This window comes from Panthera uncia, chromosome B4, assembly GCF_023721935.1.
Source record: "Panthera uncia isolate 11264 chromosome B4, Puncia_PCG_1.0, whole genome shotgun sequence".
NCBI classification, from domain to species: domain Eukaryota; kingdom Metazoa; phylum Chordata; class Mammalia; order Carnivora; family Felidae; genus Panthera; species Panthera uncia.
This window is the reverse complement of record NC_064809.1, coordinates 6,701,158-6,722,726: the sequence shown is the minus strand read 5'-3', so window position 1 is coordinate 6,722,726 and position 21,569 is coordinate 6,701,158. Positions and strand designations below refer to the sequence as shown.

Sequence of the window (21,569 nt, the reverse complement as noted above, 5' to 3'; positions counted from 1 at the left end):
TTCCTCCTTCCTCCTTCCTCCTTCCTCCTTCCTCCTTCCTCCTTCCTTCTTCCTTCTTCTCCGGTGTGTGAGGTGGAATGTGGTCCAGGCGTAGGCACTGTCCGCTCTAGCTGTGGCTGAAGCCAGAGATGTGCCTGTGGCGTGGGACCTGGGTTACTGAGAGCACCTGCCCCACCCACCAGAACGCTCCCACGATGGATTTCTTGAACGTCTCCCCTTTTCGTCTGCGCAACCACGTGCCGATATGTTGAGTCGTCTCCGTGTTAAATGTTCCACAAGCCTGTCCTGAGTTCTCACCGTGTTCCTGGCAGCTGTGCCAGATGCCCGGAACCTAGAAACATCTAAGATCTTGTCACGGCCCTTGCCGAACTTACAGCTGGTAATTTTTAAAACTTAAGAAAGTTTTCAATTGTGGTAACAAGCGCACGTTAAATTCACCATCTTCACCATTTCCAGGCGAACAGTTGAGCAGTGTTGAATTTACTGACATTGCTGTGCAGCCAATCTCCAAGCCAATCGGCAAGCCAATCGTTTTTAGCTTCCCGAACTGAAACTCTGTATCCATTCAACAGCATCTCCCCATTGCCCACCCCCTGCCCCGCCGTGCCCCAAATCCCTGGAAACTACCATTCTCCTTTCCGTCTCTGGGAGTTTGGCCAATCTTAGATACCTCATGTAGTGGCATCACACAGTCCGTATTTGTCTTTTTGCGCCTGGCTTATTTCACTTACGTGATGTCCTCCAGGTTCATCCGTATTGTGGCAAAAATAGGATTTCCTTCCTTTCCATGTCTGAAAAATATTCCATTGTGTATACAGACCACGTTTTGTTGGAGGTCCCTGGGTTGATTCCACTCTTCGTTAATGTGAATAGTGCTGCTATAAACATAGCGTACAGGATCTTCGAGATCCTGCTTTCATTTTTATTGGGTAGATACCCCAAAGTGGAATTACTGGACTGTATTGTATTTCTAGTTTTAATTTTTTGAGGCACCTCCATGCTGTCTTCCATAGGGCTATGCCATTTTGCAGTCCCAGTCATGGTGCACAAGTGTTCCGATTTTTCCACATCCTCACCAGCACTTGTTATTTTCTGTTTGTTTGTTTGTTTGTTTGTTTGTTTGTTTTGGGTAGGAGTCACCCTAATGGTATATAGAGTTGTCAATTTTGAATAATAACAACCCTTTTGTCAGGTTGAATCTAGGAGATGCCATGAAGGCTTTCCCAGTGATTGGGCCGTGTTCCTCCTGTGTGCAAGAGAACAGTGTAGAGGGATTTAACAGAAATCTCTGGATCTTTGTTGCTGTGGCACCGCTTTTGGTAGGCTTTCCATCTATACTTAGCGTGGCTGGTGTTTGAGGCCTTCCATGGACACAAAACGATACCAGGAAGAGATAACACATGCTTTGCGGGCTAACTGCGTGTAGAATGTGTGAGGTAGTTGACTTGTTTCCCACGTCGTTTCTCTGAGGAAGTCAGTCACACGGGGAAAACTGAGGCTCAGGAATGTACTATTTTAGGAAGAAAGAGCGTCGGGGAAGTAGTGAAGAAGGCAAATTTTCTAAGAAATTTGGGCAAGTGCCACTCAAATGTCAAGCGATGGAGTTGAATTTGAACTCTTCCAACTATAAATTTGCATTAGTATTTTATGTTGCATGTTGCTGTCATGTCTATATGATGCTGTTTTCCAAAAGGGTATAAAATACCTATTATCAGGATAGGGGACAAAACTCCCTTCCCATAAGAAAATGATAATAGGGGACTTATGAAGGCATTGAACCAAATTCCTACGCATCTTGATCAACGCAACTTTACCGCTTTCCCCCCGAGACCTCGCCAATATGTATTTTTAATTGAGGTGTAATTCACACACAACATTATATTAGTTTCAGGCGTACAGTGTGATGATTCTATATCTGTACATGTTGCAAAGTGATCACGGCAATAACTCTAGTTGGCGTCCATCACCACCCACTTAAGGAGTTTTTTTTTCTTGTGGTGAGAACTCTTTTAAGATTGACTGTCCTCAGCCACGTGGTGCAGCATTATGAACTCTGGCCAGCGTGCTGGGCCTTACAACCTCATCACCTTCTCTCCGAATGCTCCGCCAGCTTTCTTGAATTTTGTCTGTATTGCTACCATCAAAGGGTGGTTGCCCAATTAGTCACAATATTTTGGACTGCCCTCTGTTGAAGAAATCTCCCCACTGGGGTCCAGGTGAGCAGGTTACAATAACAAGTGTAGATAGTTTAGCCCTTTCCCCGGGGGGAAATGAGCAGGCGGTGTTTGTTTGGAAATCCTTTTGTAAAGCACCAGGTGTCTGCCGTGTTTCTCAGTAGCAAGCCCGCGGGCCACAGGAAAGAGGCAGGAAACCCCTCTGCCCGCTGACCCAAACGGGCATGGCTTTCAGCTGATGTCCTTGACTGTGGTTCTTTGCTCCTAAATCTTTGCACCTTTAGACATTTTACATAGCAGCTGACTTCCGTTTTCCCCCGTGTGGTTGTCTGGGAGGAGAATGTTTATTTGTGAATAACATCCATGCTCCGGGACAAAACGGAGAACATCCGTTTCATTCTCTAAAATGTATGAAGTGCTTTGTCCTTACAAGCTAGAATCAGCAGGAGGACTACTTAATGGCCCTTGCGTGTATGATTCTTAACCTTACGTAGACTCCTTGGAGAGTCTCGCGAAAGAAGGCTTTGGGCCCTGTGTCCAGAAAAAATCCATCCATGTATACTCTCATGCCAAATTCTGTGTATAATTTCAGGGGGCTCTTGGGAAACTACCGGCTCCCTTATGCTTTATAAAGATTGTTCTGTCTCCAGACATTCTTGAGCTCCCTATTATGAACGTTCATTATGATTTCTCTTTTCTGCTCCAAATAATGATTATTTCGTTTTTACTAAGCTCTCAGTTGTGTGGAGAAGCCTGTCACCGCAAAAACGTAAACTGTGTGTTAAAAAGAGTATTTTTTTTTCCTCATGAGTTGCCTTTCATCCCAGACAGAGAGTATAAGAAGCTACTTCAGAAAGGGGCAGAGGCTGGAGGCTGATACGTATTGAGTACCTACTATGTGCCAGGCACCGTGCTTGGTGCCTTATATATGTGATCTCACTTAGTTCCGACAACGATGCTATGATGTGGATTTACTCACGTCAAACGGAGGTAGAGCTAAGGCTCAGAGCTTCAAGTCAGTCGCCGGGAGTCTGTCAGACCCTAGAGTCCACTTTCCTCAGTAGTATGTGGCTTCTAAAAGAACATGCATCTTGTTCGAAAATACCGGGGTCTGGAAAAAAGAGCACATCCCGGGGACACTGGTGACCTGCGGGTGGCGGAAGAGTGGGTGGAGAGGGAGTGGTCGGTGAACCTTCCCGGGGAGGTACTGGAGGCCCCGGTGGGCCACAGAAGGCCGCCTCGCTCACGAGCTCTGATGCTTGCATTGAAACGGGAAGATGCCATTAGGAGACCCGGCTTCGTCCAAATCAGAGCGGTCATCGCGCTACATTCTCTCCCCCCAACCAAGTGGGCACGAAGGAGAGAAAACCAAGAGGAGGAAAAGACATGTGGGTTCTCATTAGAAAAGTAGGTCAGAGTCTCACTCTTTTGGTCTGCTCCCAGCCTCTTCCCTTGTATTCTTCATTATCTTTAGAGCACATGCCGTGACCGCCCAGGGCCCTGCTCATAAAGCTCATTGTGCTCGGGAGCTGTTTTGTGGCCGTCAGCAGTACGGGCCACAATGCACATAAGGAAAATCTCAGCGGTGCTCTGGTTTGGGATGTTGGTCAGTCACTGTGGGGCAGCCTATATTAACCTCATTGATTAAAAGGCTTTTCGCTTCTCTAATAAAAAAGACGACTTTATTTCCTAGAGTTGTTGCTCTGGGATTTTTCCCAGCAAACTTTTCTTTTTTTTTTAAAATTTTGATAGTTAGTGGAAAATTCATTGGGTCACATGGACTGTCTGATACTCAATGGGTGGAAATCAGCCTCGGGAGTTAGGTTTCGTGGTGAGTGACCAAAGTGGGAATCAACCCACTCTTGGGGCATAAAAAATAAGCCCATTTAGAGGAATCTCATGAATTTTCATCACGAACTAACAAACATCGGAGGTCATTAAGAAACCAAAATAATAATACACTATCTTTCTCATGGCTTCCATCAAAGAGCCTAGTCAAATGAATTATGAAGGGAGAAATTATACTTTTGAATCCTCAGTGCTTTCGTTCAACCATGAATGGTATTAATTCAGAGCATTGTAAGGAGCATTGGAGTGAGAGAGATTTGAAGCGAGGAAAAGTAGGTACATGCTGGTAGGATAACGAGGGTCAATTCTAATGTAGAATTTGAAAGTTGGAGATAATCTAACGCCGCCCAATTACATACACCAAAAGGCACGTGACCATTGTCTCTGTGCGGGAACAGAGTCACCTGCCAGGCTTCTGAAAATACAGCTTTCTGGGTCCCACCTCCAGAGTTTCTGATTGAGAGTCTCCAGATGGGCCCAAGAGTTTGTGTTTCTGGCAAGTTCACCGGTGATGCTGCTGCCCCAGGCCGTGTCATGAGCACTGCGCTGCCCGGTCCCTGCGGGTGGTTGATGCATGCAGGGTTTGCGGGAACCCTTCCAGTGAGATGGGCTGTGAAAGCTGCCTCCTCTGCCCACGGGGCATCTTTCCTAGAGCTTCCTCATACTGCGCAGAGCCTGCTTCCCAGCAACCCTGCCCCGGTCCTAATTCTGCCAGCTGGAATTACTCTGAATACACCTAATCCCCATATAAATGCCTACACTAACAGACTTATCCTAAGGAGAAGAACAGATAGGGTCCGTTTGGCCAATGATGCCGTTCCGCTGCATGCTAGGGAATGCTTGTTCAGTCTATTCTGCTACCCAACTCCCAGCGGGTTTGGGTTTTTTTAAATTGGGGTTACACGTAGAGCAAAGCGTATAAATCTCAGGGGTGAATCTTCATATGTGTGTACACCCGTACTACAACTACTTCCGGGCCAAGACATAGAGTATTTTCACCACCGCAAAGGATTTCCCGCACTCTTTCCCCGTAGGTGCTTGTCCCCCAGGGGTCTCGACCATTCTTAACCACTGTCCCGCGTCAGTTGCCGCGGACACACTGTGCTGGTCTTGAGCTTTACGTAGATGGAAGCGTGGAGAGTATCCTCTTTCTGTGTCTTCTGTTTCCACTCAGAATGACTGTGAGATGTTGTAAATCACAGCGGCTCTCTCCTTTTTGTTGCATGCAGTATCCCAAGTTCAATCTGTTGTATTGTCTTGCATTTAGTTCCCTTATTCTGTTTTGTGTATTTTTAAGGCTTATAATAACATTAGCGAGCGTGACTGCTTACCATGAGTCAGAAGGGTCTAAGTACAGTAGCCCCCCTCCCTTCTCCATGATTTCGTTTCCCTCAGTCACGGTTGTCCACGGTCACCCACGGTCCTGAGAGCAGATGCTTCTCCTTCCGACATGTGGTCAGAAGGTCAGTACTGGCCTCGCGCTAAGTCACGTGCCTGTGTCGTTCACCTCGCTTCATCTCATCATGGAGGCACTTAATCATCCCACATCATCCCAAGAAGAAGAGTGCAGCCCCAGAAGATGCTTTGAGAGAGAGAGAGAGACCCACATTCACATAGCTTTTATTACAGGCTATTGCTGTAATTGTTCTATTTTATTATTTGCTATTGTTGTTAGTCACTTACTGTGCCTGATTTATAAATTAAACTTGATGGTAGATATGTATGTACAGGAAAAAAGCATAGTGTATACAGGGTTCAGTACTATCCAGGGTTTCAGGCATCCCCTGGGATCTTGGAATGTGGATAAGGGTGGGGCTAAGGAAGGACTGCTCTCTATTACATCACTTAATCTTTTCAGTAGTGTGTGTTTGGTAGACCATGAATCCATTTTTCGGACGAGATCACCAAGGCTCAGTGACTTGCCCAAAGTCTCATGGGTCATAAGAGGTAGAGCCAGTATCAGAAGCAGGTCCTTCTGACTCGTTCAGGATTCCAAGTGCTCAGCTGTGTTACCAGGCCTCTCACTCTTGGTGCTTTACCAGTGATCACCAATGTGAGATCCACTCTGAAGAGCGTGCGTTTTCCTTCCGTGTCAAGTACCTTTCCATTTGCAGCCTTTGTTTCCTTCCTCGTCTTTAGTGGTGCTCAGGTGCCTTGGACCGTGTTGGTGAACTGGAAACGTGCGGTTGACATTTCCAGCTCCTTCTGCAGATGAGCAGGTCTGTTGGAAGCGTGTCTTTCCTACAACTGCCTCCTGTAAGAATGAAATCTCCTATTTTCTGCCTTTCTGGTCACACCCGAAACTCCTGCCCTTGATGGGTGCAAATAATGCAAGAATCAGTTCTTCCCAGTGGTTCCTGTTCAAGTTACACCTAAACTGTTCCTGAAAAATAACGTTCTGTTCTGTTGCAGGAAATGTTTAAACTTCCTTTGACTTAAATGTCTAATAAACGCTTAGCAGAAGGAAGTTTATTTTTAAATACAAATTACCATGGGCAAATTATGCCTTGTTTCCTTTTTTATTTTGTTAATTAGCGATGGGAGATGGCTGGTCAGCTCACTCTACGGTATCAACTTGAATAGATTTAAAAAAAAACAATCAGATGCTTTGCAGCAGTTGTGAGCCTGGCTTTGATTCAGTATCCGGATGAAGTCTCCATGTACACTGATGTTCCTATATTCTCCATTTTATTTTTATGTTCCCCTCGGTGCATGCAGAGCTAAAAAATTTGAATTTCCATTGCTAAGCACATAGACATGGTGGTGTTTGGATTTATAAAGGTGAGTAGTCTGCAAAATAATTCTCTGTTTTAAGAGAAAATGAAGGTCAGGGGTAAAACATGGGCTGTACTTAATCTGTCATCCCAGTTATTTTTCATAAATCATTTAAAATCCATTTATGTATCTTGCTGTAATTCTAATTTATATGTAAAGATTTATGCTGGGGAAAACATTGGCTCTTTGAAAAGAGCCATAAACTTTCTGGACACACGGTATGTTAGGGCAGCTAAAAGATTGGTGTGAGAAAGGTGTTTTTTGTGGAAGATTCCCATATGGAAGGCATGGCAGGACTAGACCCCGCCCTTTTGCAACTCGGATTAAATAGCGGACCCAGACGAACCTCGTCAGTGACTGGTAAAACTATGAAGTGAAAGATGGATGAGGAGCTTGATAATGGGGGTCCGATTGACCATATGGGCGCCCGCCATCTTTCTTACTACGACTGAAGGTAGACAAGTAGATACTGTATACTTCTGATTTGAAAAAGCGGTAAGTACTCAGCATCACCTGTGAAGTGTTCTTGTCAGCAGTCCTGACCTGAGCCTAACCAAGCCTCTAACTTTCCTACCGGAACACAGGACAATACGGAGGATGGAGCTGGGGTTCTCAACCTTGACTGCGCGTCAGACTCACATGGGGAATTTTAAAGTCTTGATGCCTAGGCTGCGTCCCAGACCAATTAAATGAGCTCTTGGCCTGGATATTGGTATTTTTTCTAGCTCCCCCAGATGTTAGAATGCGAGCTAAGGCTGGAAACTAGGGGAATCGAGGAGCAAGTTAAAAGACAAGACAAGCAAATAATCACGAAATGCAGAATGTGAGAAATTCCATAAGACGGATGACGAGTGTTTCACAACGCAGTTACGTAGCATTCGAAGAAAGGCAGGGGGAGGGGATATTTGTAGATTAAAAAAGACTTAAGAAACATAAACCCAGTGTGATGTGTGGTCTGTTTTTGATCTGGATTCAAACAACTCAGCCCTACCAAGACACGTTCTAGAGAATCACAAAAACTTCAATACAGATGGAGTATTTCAGGATGATACGGCACTGAACATTGGTTTGGTTACTTGTGATGAGAGATGCATACCGAAGTAGCTACAGATGAAATATGATGTCTGGGATTTGTTTTAAAATATTCTAGCAAAAGATGGTGAGGGGATTCGTGAAAACGGGTAAAAAAAATTGGTACGAGGTGGATAATTGTTGAAGTTGGATAAAGGGTACACGGAGGTTTATTTTACTGTTCTCCCTGCTTTCGTATGTTACACAGTTCACGTAAAAGTTGAAAAAGAAGGCATAGAGGTGACATATCTAACCTCTCTTACACGGTGACATATTATCAGTATGAAGTCTGTGAAGTTCATATGGAAAGTAAACCTCGCAATAAAATAAACTCTAACCCTCTGTGTCTATTGAAAACAGCCCAGCTTCTCTTCAGAAAAATACTGGTAGGTTCAGTTATTCTTTATGTTTGTGTCTTATTTGCAGGTGATTCTGAGCTGCCTCCTTCCACTGTTATCAACCAAAATGATACTTTTGCCAAAATCATTTTTAAGCCTAGCGTGGTACAACAAGCCAAGATTGCCCAGAATGGCATTTTGGGAGATTTCATCGTTAGGTATGATGTCAACAGGGAGCAGAGCATTGGGGACATCCAGGTAATGGGTTCATCGTTACCATTTCCTGTCAGTTGCTTATACTTGTCGTTAGACTCAGGACGAGGGATTCCAGTTCTTACCTAAGGGAGGGAGAGCTCTCTGGTTCTTAGAAATTTGTTTTACCCTAGAATAGGTCTCCGAGGGGACTAGGGTGTTCCCTTCCTGGAGGCTGAGGCTATCTATTTCCTGCTTCAGTAATCTGGAGAGCAAATGAAATCTGTAATATAATTTTCCCTGCCGTGTTTTAGATGAAGTTAGAATTTTAGTTCGTCTTCAATTTTAATTGAGAGCCTGGTGCAATGGCTCATTTCCCTTTAGGTTTTATTGCTCCAGAGACAGGGCGGGAATATTAAAATGTATTTGCACGCGTCCAGAATGCAGACAACTTTGACGTCTCAACTTGTAAAAACCAGATACTGAAGGAAGCAGGAATTCCAAGGGGCCAGGGGTCATAAGGGGGTGGGTAATAGAAATTGAGCTAGTCAGCATCGTCGGGAAGTTTCTAAGGGCTGATATTAACCGTATGCAGATTAAATCGGCAGTTGGGTCTCCCGGAGGGGTCAGTAGATACTTTTGCTGGGGGTGTGGAAGCTGTTTCATGCTCTGACTTTTAGAAGTTATGGAGACTGGCCGTTTTAGCTCGTCTGCCTGCCCGTTCTGGGTACTACCATCTCGACCTTCTCTTCCCTCCACCAGGTTCTAAATGGCTATTTTGTGCACTACTTTGCCCCCAAAGACCTGCCTCCTTTACCCAAGAACGTGGTATTTGTGCTGGACAGCAGTGCCTCCATGGTGGGAACCAAACTCCGGCAGGTGAGTGGCCGCCAGCCGCCAGTTTTGGGCTTTCTCACCTGTGCCTGGAGCCATGACGTTCTCTGTGAATAAAGCGCAGGGGATGCCAAATATCCGCTCTGCCATCCAGCTCTTCTTGCCTACAGAGAACATTCCCGAACTGCTTCAGTTAAGCCGTTGACGTTATCCTTTCAGGATGGCAGTTTTAAGAGAGCAGAGACATATGCTATAGAAATACTTTGAAATAAAGGGAACTGGCAGAGTATATAATGTGAGCGGGACAGGAATTCACAGCACCATCGTCGACGGAGTCGTTCTGTCCGGTAGTGATGTCCTTTGAAGAGCAATAGAATAGAGTCCTTGGCGGCCCCCTTGACCTATCCTCAGAACAAAGGACTTCTGTCTCAGTAATTCAGGAGTGATACTATGTTTTTCTTAAGTTTATTTATTTATTTCGAGAGAGACAGAGACCATGCAAGTGGGGAAGGGCAGAGAGAGGGGGAGAATCCCAAGCAGGCTTCGCACTCTCAGCACAGAGCCCGATGTGGGGCTCAAACCCGTGAAACGGTGAGATCATGACCTGAGCTGAAATCAAGCGTTGGATGCTTAACTGACTGAGCCACCCAGGTGCCCCAGGAGCGATATTCTTATAGTGTTGAGGATGAATGTTAAAGTTCTAGGGATAGGAGGGACATTAAGGTACATGAAATATTAAATATTATAAATTTTATAAATTTATAAATTATACTAAAAATACAAGTATTCAATTGTTCTTTTTCACCCACTGGAAAAGGCTATTCCTCATGTTGCTCTGGTGTCATAAATATCAGAAACTTGCATTTATAATCTAGTGTCAACTCCCATAACAGAAAACAAAAAGCTACTGGCTGCCAGAGCCAATAATAACTCGACATTCATCAAGCACTTAGTTCGCTTAGCTTTTCTTTCTTAATTCATGATCTGTTTTTAGCAATTAAAAATATGTGGTTTAATGAGTGAAATAGTACCTCAGACCTCAAAAGAATCCTCTGCTTCACCTCTTGATCCCACTCCACATGCAGTGGAACCTGATCTTAGCTGATCAGCTGTTGTAAATATTTTCTCTCAGTTACGACTTTGTAAGTTGTTTCTTTGGCCATCTGCGTTTAAAAAGTCATGTAGTAAAATCTGTTGATTTTTTTTTCTTCATGGCATCTGATTTTTCTCCACTCCAAAATAGTAAAAAAGAGATCCCATGCAAAAATAAGGTTGAACTCTTTTTCTTTCAGAAGATTGCCAGATATAATTTCAACTAGTATAGGGGCAAGATAACTTCACCCTGTAAATCGGTTCTGGATAGTTCTTCAACGCCCCATTCTTGTCCAGAATTCAACCCGCTGCCTCCTCCACGTGATTGCTTTTCCTTCCTTTTGCATCTTTGACCTTCCATCTGGGATTAACTTTCCTTTTGCTTGAAGAACACTCCGTGGTATCTTCTTAAATGTGGGTCTGCCAGTAAAGAATTCTCTTAGTTTTTGTTTGTCTGAAAATTATCTTTTGCACTCTCAGTATTTAAGGATATTTTGAAAGGAATGGAATTGTAGGTTGGTAGTGATTTTCTTTCAGTCCCTGGGAGATCGATCCCATTGTCTTCTGGCTTTCATTGTTGTTGTTGAAAAGTCAGGAGTCTTACTAACTGTTATTCCCCTAAAGGTGATCTTCTATTGCCAACTGCTTTTAAGATTTTCCTCTTTAAGTTTTCTGTAGTTTGAGTATAATGATTTCAGATGTAGACTTCTTATTTTTCCTGCCTGAGGTTCCTAGGACTTCATGAATTTGTGGATTCGTGGAACAATCCTCAGCCATTATTTCTGGAATTGCTTTGGGTCACTTTTCCTTTTCCTTCTAGGATTCCAGTGTTAGAAAATCACTCCATATTCTGCTTCCCATGATCTCTTCTATTTATTCCAACTTTTGCCTTTCCATACTTCATTCCAAAGCTATTCAAGTTTACAAATTCTCTTTTCAGTTATGTCCAGTATGCTGTTAAACTTGTCTATCCTGTTATTTCAGTTACTGCGTTTTTTACTTCTAGAATTTCCATTTGGTTCTTTTTCCAATCTGCCACTTTTTAGAATATTCAGTTATTTTGCAAAGTTTGTAATAACATTTTTGATTTTTTCAAGTACCATAAACATACTTATTTTAAAGTCCGTGTCTGATAATCCCAAACTTGAGGCCCGGAGGAGCTGTTCTTACTGTTTCTCTTCTCTTCTTGTGTGACTGGTCATTTTTGATTGCATGACGAACATCATTTTAAACATTTGTTTATAGAAATAGTTTAAAGCCTTGGATGATGATCTTTTCTGCTAGAGAAAGTTTGGGGTGTTTCTGTAAGGTAGCTGGGGGATTAAATCTGGGATTGTTTTAGTCCGTTTTCAGGGCCTGGGGTTTTCCTGGGTGGCCCAGATGGCTCACAGTCCTCTCAAGACTGATTTATTTCTGTTTGGTACAAAATATGGAGGTTTTCCCTGAGCACCTATCCCTGGTGGGCTCTGGACTTTGACTTCTGACCCTCTAAGCAACTAACATGATGCTCAGCCTCTCAGATACTTCTTTGGCCTTGACAGACATCCCTTAGATAAAAGTGATCCCAAATGCTGAGCCCACCTCTTGAAATTTTCATCTTTTCGCAGATCATTTTTTCTCGCTGTTTCGATACCGTTTTGGTTTAAAATTTTTTTCATTTTGTAGTTTGTTTTTTTTAGTTGTTTTCAGTGGGAGAGTTGGGTACAGATTCGCTGTAGGTTTTCTCTACAGGCAGTATTTCCCAAAGTGATTAATCACACGTACGTGAAATGTCCTTCGGTACTGGCTGATTTTTGAGAGGTGTTTGATAGGCCTCACAGCCTTTCCATATTTACTGAATATTCTTTATATACTCCAGGTTCTTAAGTGCCATTGTTGTTTTTGTGACTTTTTGGCTGGAATACAGGTGCTGACAGATGGATAATCATGGCTTCTTTGGGGACCGCTGTTGGCCACAGAATATAGTGTTAATTACATCTTGTATTTGACCCAGTCTGGGAAGTCCCATTTCGATTTGGGAAAAATTAACAGTTAAGTTACTGAGTAGGTGCCATGAACTAGGTTTCCCTGTGTATGTCGTCAACTTCCTATGCACCCATAAGTCTTCATTTTTCTTAATTATTTTTTCTTTAACACAATGACCTTCATGAGGCCGGGGTTTGGGTTTCCTCTGGGGGAAAAATATATAACTTGACGAAGATGTTGGTAATTAAAATTCCTGGGTGGCTTAGTCAGTTTAGCGTTCCACTCTTGATTCTGGCTCAGGTCATGATCTCACGGGTCATGAATTCGATCCCCACATTGGGCTCTGCGCTTGACAGTTTGGGATTCTCCCTCTCTCCCCCTCTCTGCCCCTGCCCCGCTGTGCTCTCTCACAAATAAACTTAAAAATCTTAAATAAAAAAATTACTGCAACCCCTCCGAATCTGTGTTCCCACCAAATTTTTTGTATTTTGGTATTTTTACTTACCCTCATATTAGGGATACATCTGATACTATTAGCTATTCCATAAAAAGCTGACTTTAATGGCAGCACTGCTCAATAGAAACTTCTATGAGAATGGGAATGTTCTGTACCTGTGCTGTCTCCAGTGTGGTAGCCACTAGCCACATGTGGCTATTACCACTTGAAATGTGACTAATGCAACTTGAGCAGCTGCATTTTTTTATCTTATTGAATTTTAATACATTGAAATATAAGTAGGCACGTGTGACTAGTGGTCACAGTGTTGGAGGGTGCAGCTGAAGACATTTACTCACTCACACCACCCGTGAGAGATTTTTGAGTTATTTCCACTTTTAAGCCATTGTAAACAGCCCTGGGATGACTGACTGTCTTCTTGTAGAAATCCTTGACCACGTGCCAATCGTTTTCTTAAGTAATCTAGATTCTTAGAAGTGGAATTAATGGGGTAAGGAATACTAACTAATTTGTGGCTTGTACAGATATTAAAAACACATTTTCTAGAAAGGCCCTACCAGTTTATTAATATTTACGACTGTTGCCCAAGTAAGAATTCCAAACGGATTAAGCAGCGAAGACCAACCAATGAACCACACCCAAAAATAAGTAAGGAAATATGGGCGCATATTGAACGAGTTCTGAAATTGGGAAAGACCTTCTAAGCCTAAAAGCAATGGGAATAATTACAAAAGGAAAAAGCCAATCACTTTAGCTATATAAAAATGTTAAACTTTTGTTTTCCGTGGAAATAGAATGAAAGCGAGCAGAAGGCTGGGAAAACATATGCGGCAAAGAGAAGTTTGCCTTTAATATAGCAGAGCTATTCCAGATCGGTTAATATTCATCCTACATGAGACATGGGCAGAGAAGATGAAACGGTTTTCAGAAAAGAAATAAGATTCAGTAAGAGTATGAAAAAAGAGCCCAGTGTACTAGTAACTAAGAAAATGCAAATTACAAAATGCTGTTTTTATCTTCATGTTGTCAAAATAACGTAAATTACTTACAGTGACAGCATCCGTAGTATGCATTGGTAGAATTCAGCACAATTATAATATTTAAGTTATGTCCCAGTAAATATTAAGGAACGCCAAAATGGTAAAATGCGTGGCCAGTATTGACGAAGGTCATCGGTTACCCCAAAGCCCCGGTAGCTTGAAGGACTCCTGTCTTTAGCTGCTTGAGTCACATCAGGGTTTAACCTCAAACCCAGTCCGTTCCTGGGCGCAGTGTCTTCTTCCACTTCTGATGGGAGAACGATCAAGAACCTCCTAACTAAATAACCCCCAGAAAGACAAATCCTGCCCCAAATCGTTCAGAGAAAACTAATGAACTAAGTCAGGGTCTCCTAGACTTACCATGAGCGATAAAATAATTTGGGCACTTCTAAAATAGAGCACGGAGCATTTTCGACATGCAGAGCATTATGCTAAAGGTATTACGTGAATTATTGGATAAGAGGATATTTAATCTTTGTAAGAATTTGGCTGTCATCCCCATTTTAATGATGGAGAAACCGAGGCTTTGCAATGGGAGATAACTCAGCTAGTACGTGGCGGGGCCGGGCTCCAAAGCCAGGTCTGACTCTCAGCCCGTGAACACCACCACGATGGTGCGGTGTCCTGGTGCAGGTTAGCCGTGTGCTTGGGCATCGCTCTCACATGCAACAGTGGAAGGGCACGTGGCTGCAAGGTGAGCGCAGGTTGACATTTCAGGACCCGTGTTGCAGCAGGAGGGATGTCCACACACTGTTGCAAGAGCAGTGTGGACGTCACACGGGAGCCAGCCTCCCCTCCTCCCTCATTCCTGGATATTAAAATTCCATCACTTCTGGGCACTGAAAATCTGGCATGTGCTCTGCTGGCTTCTGAGCTCCAGCGTGGCCTCTTTCCAGGAGAACCACCCTAGACCAGCCAAACACATGTCAGAAGCTTCTAGACAATTCCTAAAGCCCATTGCCGCCTCAGAGTGTTTCGAAAACTGCTGGCTATTTTAGCAGCTCTCAAAGGCCACAGCAGTGAGTGAAAAGCTTAGATGCCTGTTTGCAGAGTCTCGAACACAATATCATGTCCACTGGTGAAGAGGAAAATTATTCCAAGCACGGGGCTTTCATGATGTGTCAACAGGCTTGGCAACGTCAGACATTTGTCACAGGTCCACTTGGATCCTGTGAAGAATCAGTCACTGTAAGGCTGGAGGTTCTTGGCTCCCCTCATCTTTGATGGGCCTGAAGTATTTCACGTTACTCATCACAATAAGGACACAGAGTCGGTATTTAATCATTGTCATTTGAACAGTTGATGTATAGAAATCATAGGATCATCTGACCTTGAAACGTATTCTTGCTAACGGGCTCGTCAGTGCCTGGGAAGTGCACGTAGCCGTGCGCACCTGGCACTTTCTGGTTCTGGTCATCATCCCAGTGGGGATGTGAGTCTGGAGGCCAGGACCTAACTGGCTGGGGAACAGCTACGGAGCCTCCCCCAGGCTGCTGGCACCGGACTTGGCTCTGTTTTCTATCCCGTGTGCTTTGGTGAATCTGTCGACAGACAGGTCTGGTATTAGGGTAGGCGAGAGTTCTGCCTCTCCGTTTCAACTTATAAAACCTCTTCGTGGGAAGAGCTCACAAGAGCCTCAGAAAATGTGATCAGCGTAGACCTTTTTCTCGTTACAAATTTCATGCTTAAAGCACTGGAACTAGCAAACATACATGTCCTTGGGAACATTAAGGGGAATGTATTTCCATGAAATTCATTTTTCCTTGACCAAGATTTACATGTTCCTCTCTTTCCTTTCCCTAATCTATATAACTGGATCTACTTTCGCCTTCATAATTAGGAACTTGGCTAACGGACTCTATCTGGCAACCGAGCAGTTGGCTGATGCATCATTTACCAGATGTCTTTCTTGCTATAACTTTCTACAGACTCGTTCCCATAATCTGTGCCATTCTGTGCCAACCCTAGATTTCCATGTAGCTTTTGGAAGTTTGTCTTCCTTTCTCCATTTTTTAAAAAGTCTATTTATTTATTTTGAGAGAGAGAGAGAGAATGAATAAATGAGCAGGGGAAGGGTGGGGAGGGAGGGGGAGAGAGAGAGAAAGAGAGAGAGAATTCCAAGCAGGCTCCATGCTGTCAGCACAGAGTTCGACGTGGAGCTCGATCCCATGAACCATGAGCTCATGACCTGAGCTGAGATCAAGAGTCGGATGCTTAACCGACTGAGCCACCCAGGCGCCCCTCTTTGACCAGTTCATTTAGTAAACAATTTTGGAGGGTAAAGAACAAGCATAATGTTCCCTCTCTGTAACTGCCAAATTAAAATGAGGGGAAATGTGAATGTTGCTTGTGCCTTATTCATTGGCTCCCTTCAGGCTCCAGGAAAGCAGTTTCGTCTTCACGTCTGGAATTTTGCTTCCAGGAGCTGTGTGGACATTTTATGTGCATATAGCCTGTCTCCATGGATTCGGGAACCATCCTACTTTTGATCATTAGAGTACATATTCCCACATAGTAGGTAATGATTTTTGCTGAAAAGCATACCAGCACGTGCACATTAAATGCAGCATGCTCTTTTAAGTCACAGTAGGTACCACTGAGTGACTAGTATATACCAAGCACTCTTAAGTGGTTTACATACATTTTTTTTCATCGACTCTTTCAGCAATCCAATGAGAGAGACGTTGTTATTCCCTTTTTGCAAATGAGAAGGTGAGGGGCAGGGAGGTGACTTCACTGTGCTGAAATACAGGAAGTTAGAAGTCGAGAAGTTCAGCGTCAAGCCCAGTCTCTCCCACTCGGAAGCTCTTCCCCATATCATTCTTCACTGTGCCGTTAGACATGGACCATAACACTGGACCGCCTTTCCAGCTTCCAGGCTCTACCTGTTCTTACCGCCAAGCGACGTGATGCGGAACGCTGCCCGTCGCGGGTGAGTGCACACGGATGCCAGCTGCCCTGGGAGGCTTCGGCCGGCAGCTGGCGCCATGAAACACGAATGGAGCTGCTTTGCCCTGCTGCACAGAATTAACTACGAGTGATTTATTATTCAACTCGAAGCACACCATGGGCACGTACAGGGATGCAGACTTCTTTCCGTTTCGGATTGGGGCTGGACAGGCCGAGTGCGGGCATGGAGACAGCGGGGGTATAGAGAGGAGAAGGTTTGTGACTGGGAGGTCCAGTGATGTCGTGACCTTCCTTCCAGCCGTCCTCTTCAAGAACATGTCAATCTGTCACAGTTTGAAAGAGAAGATGCTGGAAAAAAAGATACTGAGAAATTAGCTTTTTTAAAAAAAAATGTTTATTTTTGAGAGAGAGCGAGCGAGCGGGGGACAGGCAAAGAGAGAGGGAGATACAGAATCCCAAGCAGGCTCTGAAGCTGTCAGTGATGTAGGGCTCGAACTCACGATTCATGAGATCGTGACCTGAGCTGAAACCAAGAGTCAGATGCTCAACTGACGGAGCCACCCAGGCACCCCGAAAGTAGCTTTTATGTGATGGGGATCAAAGGAAGGGCGGCCTGAGGTTCACTGAGCGGCTGGGAAGAGTGTGGGCAAGGCCAGCAGAACCCAGAAGGGCCTCAGGGAGCAGTGACCTGGTTGGAGCTCCCTGAACAAATGAAGGAGTTCTGAAGAGGAAAGATGCCAGTGGGCCAAATGAGATCATGTCTAGGAAATCTGGAGGGTCTCAGAGATAGGCACTATATGGCTGCCATCAGAATACAAATGGATGATGGAAGGTTTGGGTACTCTTGCAGACCTTGTTGTAAGCATCTGAAAACATGGGTCCAGCTAATAACAAAAATGTCCAGCTTCCCCCTTTCTGGTTTCCTGGAACCAAGGTCGACAGACTTTCTATGACGACGGATAGTAAATATCGTACGTAAGCTTTGCAGGCTCGGCGGTCCCCATCTTACTACTCAGCTGTGCTCTTGTGGCACAAAGGCGGCCATTGGCAGTCTGCAGAGAAGCCTTGCTTATCAGAAAACAGGCACCAGTCTGGGTTTGGCCCCCAGGCCATCCTTTGCTGACCCCTGGTCTACAGGGGTGACTGACTGGAATGGCTAGAGATCATTCCGGTTGGTAGGATTTATTCTCATCTGCTGAGCTGCTCTCGCCCAGACATGGCCACCAGCAGACGCGTGTTTCAGAAGCACATTGCAAAACAGAGATCTGGGACTTCGGGCGGGGAACAGAAGGCAGTGGGGAAAACGTGTTTGTGACTCTGACTCAGAATATGAGGAAATAAATGATGGACAGAGGGCAAAGTATTTTTCCCCCTAGCACCAAGGAAAACTTGGGATTGTTTCTTTTTCTTTTTTTTTTTTTTGCTTCTCAACAACGATAATATAGATAATTTTAAATAAATCAGAGGCACCCATTTAAAACCCTTTTTGTGGAGGCACTTAAGATTTACCCAAATGAGGTCACATTTAAAGAGTTTTGAGGCTCTCTGAATAAAGGCACCACGTGGCCGTCCTACAAAGGAAACATGAACAGTATAGAGCTGTGAGTTCTCCCGCATGATCTGTTCAGGATGTGGGCCTCCTGGTCAGCATCTGACAGCATGGTCCTCGTATCACCAAAAAGCCTGGCCTCTCCTTGCTGGCGTCCTACTTGTGTACTCAAGTCTCTCCAGTCGGATCAGCCGGCTGTCCGTAAAGGGCTAGACGGGGCCCGAAAGGCAACTTTTGCTACAAGGAACAAGATAAATCCTGTAGATGCAAGCTAAATGAGATAACAAATGCTTATCAGGGATTTCCCGCCCGGGCTGGGGAACTGCGCCAGGGTGAGGTCCCGGAGTGCCACCCCTGCCCGAGAGCATGGGCTCCCCCCTCCCCTGCGGGACGCCTGACTCTGCCCCCGGGTCCCACCTTGGCTTCCACTGCAGACTCCAGATCCTCAGAGAATGAAACAGACATTGATCACGTGCTGTGGCAGAGGTGCGAGGCACAGGGGATACAAAGATAAGTACGACAGAACCTTTTCGCTCAGGAGGTCCGGAGGAGAAGAAAAGTTGCGTGAACGTTGTGTGCACAGTGCTCCCTGTGACAGAGGTATACGGTGGTCCAGTCATGGCACAGAGCGAGTGCCGGTCAAGTCTTCTTAGGAGTGGAGAAGGGGGTAATGGACTTCTCGGAGCAGGGGTAGTCGAGTGAGCCTTAAGGTCTTCTAGAAGTTAGTCAAGTCGGTGGGGTGGGAAGGTCCAGAGGAGCCCAGCAGAGGGTGATGAATGGCAAGAGCAAACGTGTGTGCTGGAGAAGCACATTCAAGTCCCTCTAATTAAGGACCTGGGAATTTTGCTGGGGAAAAGAAGGTGGAGCAATCCCACGTTAATCAAACCAACGCGTCAAGTGCTTAGTGGAAAGAACTTTAGGGAAGGGCAAGGGCTTGAAGTAGTCAACAAAAGATGAGTGACAGAGGTGACCTAGGAAGTGTAGTCCTTGGAAGATGGGACGCAGTTTTCTTGACAGGAAGGGAGGGAGTGAGTTCCTGGTTGAGGAAAAACATGAAGAAAGTCATGAGACAAGAGCGAACGTGCCATTTGGAGGCAGGTGGGGATTTGAGCCCGAGACCGTTGCGTGAAGCTGGCTCCTTTGAAGGACGGCAGTGGGCAGGGGGCAGAAGGAAGCTCCTGCCTTCTCTGCTCTGGACCCTCTAACTCTCCAGGATCAGTCTCCTTCTGCAAATAAGAATAAGTGTTACCAAAACTGAGAAGAAAAGCGAAGATCCTCCCCAACCCCCGACAGCGAAGTTCACCTATTCCTTCCTGCGACCAGAATCTCGCTTTGCAGTCTCACGGTGTCTTCAAGGGTGTGGGAAGATGAAAGAGACACAGGGACGTCATCACTGCCTGCGGGGGGGTGACTCCACTTTCTCCGAATATCTTCTTGTACGTACCGTCTACACGTGCTGCTGTGTTGTGGTTACTTGCTAGCCGTTCCACTATTCCATATTTAGCATGGCTTTTTCGCAGCCTCTCCAACCTTTCGGTTCCTAAATGCTCGTCAAGGCACATCCCTGGAGGTTTATAGCAGGTGGCACAGGGTGGACCTATGCCCTGGCGACGGGCATGAGAACCGACACGTCAGGAGAGAGCTGACTGGGTCAAAGGGCACTCAGTGAGTCAGACACCACGAGATTCTGTAGAACGAAACAGGGCTCCAGAATCCAGATACGCAGTTGGGGAGTGCAAACTTAAGAAGTTAGACCAGGCCCTGGGGACGAAGAACTCACTCAGGGCAGTCGGTAGGTGTGTCAGAACATGGATGGAAGGACACCAGTTACAAAGGAGACGTGTAAATGGAGGTGGACATCTCATGGTCAGTATCTCTTACTTCCTGTTAGAGCAGGAGCCTACAGATAGAAGTGGTTCAGCTCCATCCTTGGCCAGAGTGAGGGATCGACAACGAGAACAAATCCCGACGAGTATCCACCACGCAAAGAGGAGCGAACACATAATCTGTTTTGAGTCTTGAGTTAGTTACACATCGAGCGTGAAAAATGGATGTGATTAATGTCTACAGAATCAAAGATGTTAATGCTGTTGGCAGGGAGCCTTTTTAGAAGAATGTACAATGACATTATTAGGCAAATGTTTCCTAGATTTGTCAAAAAGAGTCAAAACATTAGGTGATGAATCTTAACATTAGCCAGAGCATTAACATGAGAGACCATTTGCTTCTCAAGTTAGATTAATGTTATTCAAACACGAAAGACTTGGGAAGTGTAGTTATGTTTACATCACAAAGATGTTCTAATATCTAAACCTATTCAGATTTTTTTTTTTTTTTTTTTTTTTTGGTTAAGGCTGAATTTAGACAGAATTTGGTGTTTAGCAATCATTTTCTCTTAGATCCAGGCCTGAAGTAATAATGATATTTAGGCCAAAAAGGGGCCTTTCTCTACCTATGAAATAACCACAATCTTATAGTTTCACACAGCTTGGGTAAACACAGAAGTAATTAGGTAATCTAACGGAGTCTAGTGCAATACTGCATTGAAAGAGCATTTGAAGTGAGAAGTCAAGCAGTAAAGGAGATTATATAGCATAACACAATACATTTTTAAATATAGGAACCTTATGCTTTTGCTTAATTCAAATATTCTCTTCGTTCTAGCATGAGCATTACATCGTAGAGACCAAAGAAATAATGTTTTCCACATTTGCTTCTAGGTGAAATTTCAAGTTCGTATTTAGCATTTACTGAACTTTAAAAAAATTTTTAATTTAAATCCAAGCTAGTTAGGGGCGCCTGGGTGGCTCAGTCGGTTAAGCGTCGACTTCAGCTCAGGTCATGATCTCACGGTTCGTGAGTTCGAGCCCCGCCTCGGGCTCTGTGCTGTCAGCTCGGAGCCTGGAGCCTGCTTTGGATTCTGTGTCTCCCTCTCTCTCTGCCCCTCCCCCGCTTGCACTCTGTCTCTCTCTCTCTTTCAAAAATAAATAAAACATTAAAAAAAAATTTTTTTTTTAATCCAAGCTAGTTAACATATAGTATAGTAATGGTTTCAGGAGTAGAATTTAATGATTCATCACTTACATATAACATCCAGTGTTCATGCCAACAAGTGCCCTCCTTAATGCCCATCACCCGTTTAGCCATCCCCCAACCCAGCGCCCCCTCCAGCAACCCTTCATTTGTTCTCTGTATTTAAGAGTCTCTTATGGTTTGTCTCCCTCTCTGCTTTTATCTTATTTTTCCTTCCCTTCCCCTATGTTCATCTGTGTCGTTTCTTAAATTCCACATATGAGTGAAATCATATGATACTTATCTTTCTCT

General features: G+C 44.6%; 1 protein-coding gene across 1 annotated transcript in view; it reads left to right on the top strand.

Annotated features, from left to right (window-relative positions):
* The window catches only part of ITIH5 (inter-alpha-trypsin inhibitor heavy chain 5), a 78,306-nt gene that overhangs the window by 36,104 nt on the left and 20,633 nt on the right, over positions 1-21,569 (top strand). The window contains exons 6-7 of the mRNA XM_049626780.1: positions 8,295-8,464; positions 9,161-9,277. Coding sequence (XP_049482737.1) covers positions 8,295-8,464; positions 9,161-9,277 — 287 coding nt within the window. The remainder of the gene's footprint in view (positions 1-8,294; positions 8,465-9,160; positions 9,278-21,569) is intronic.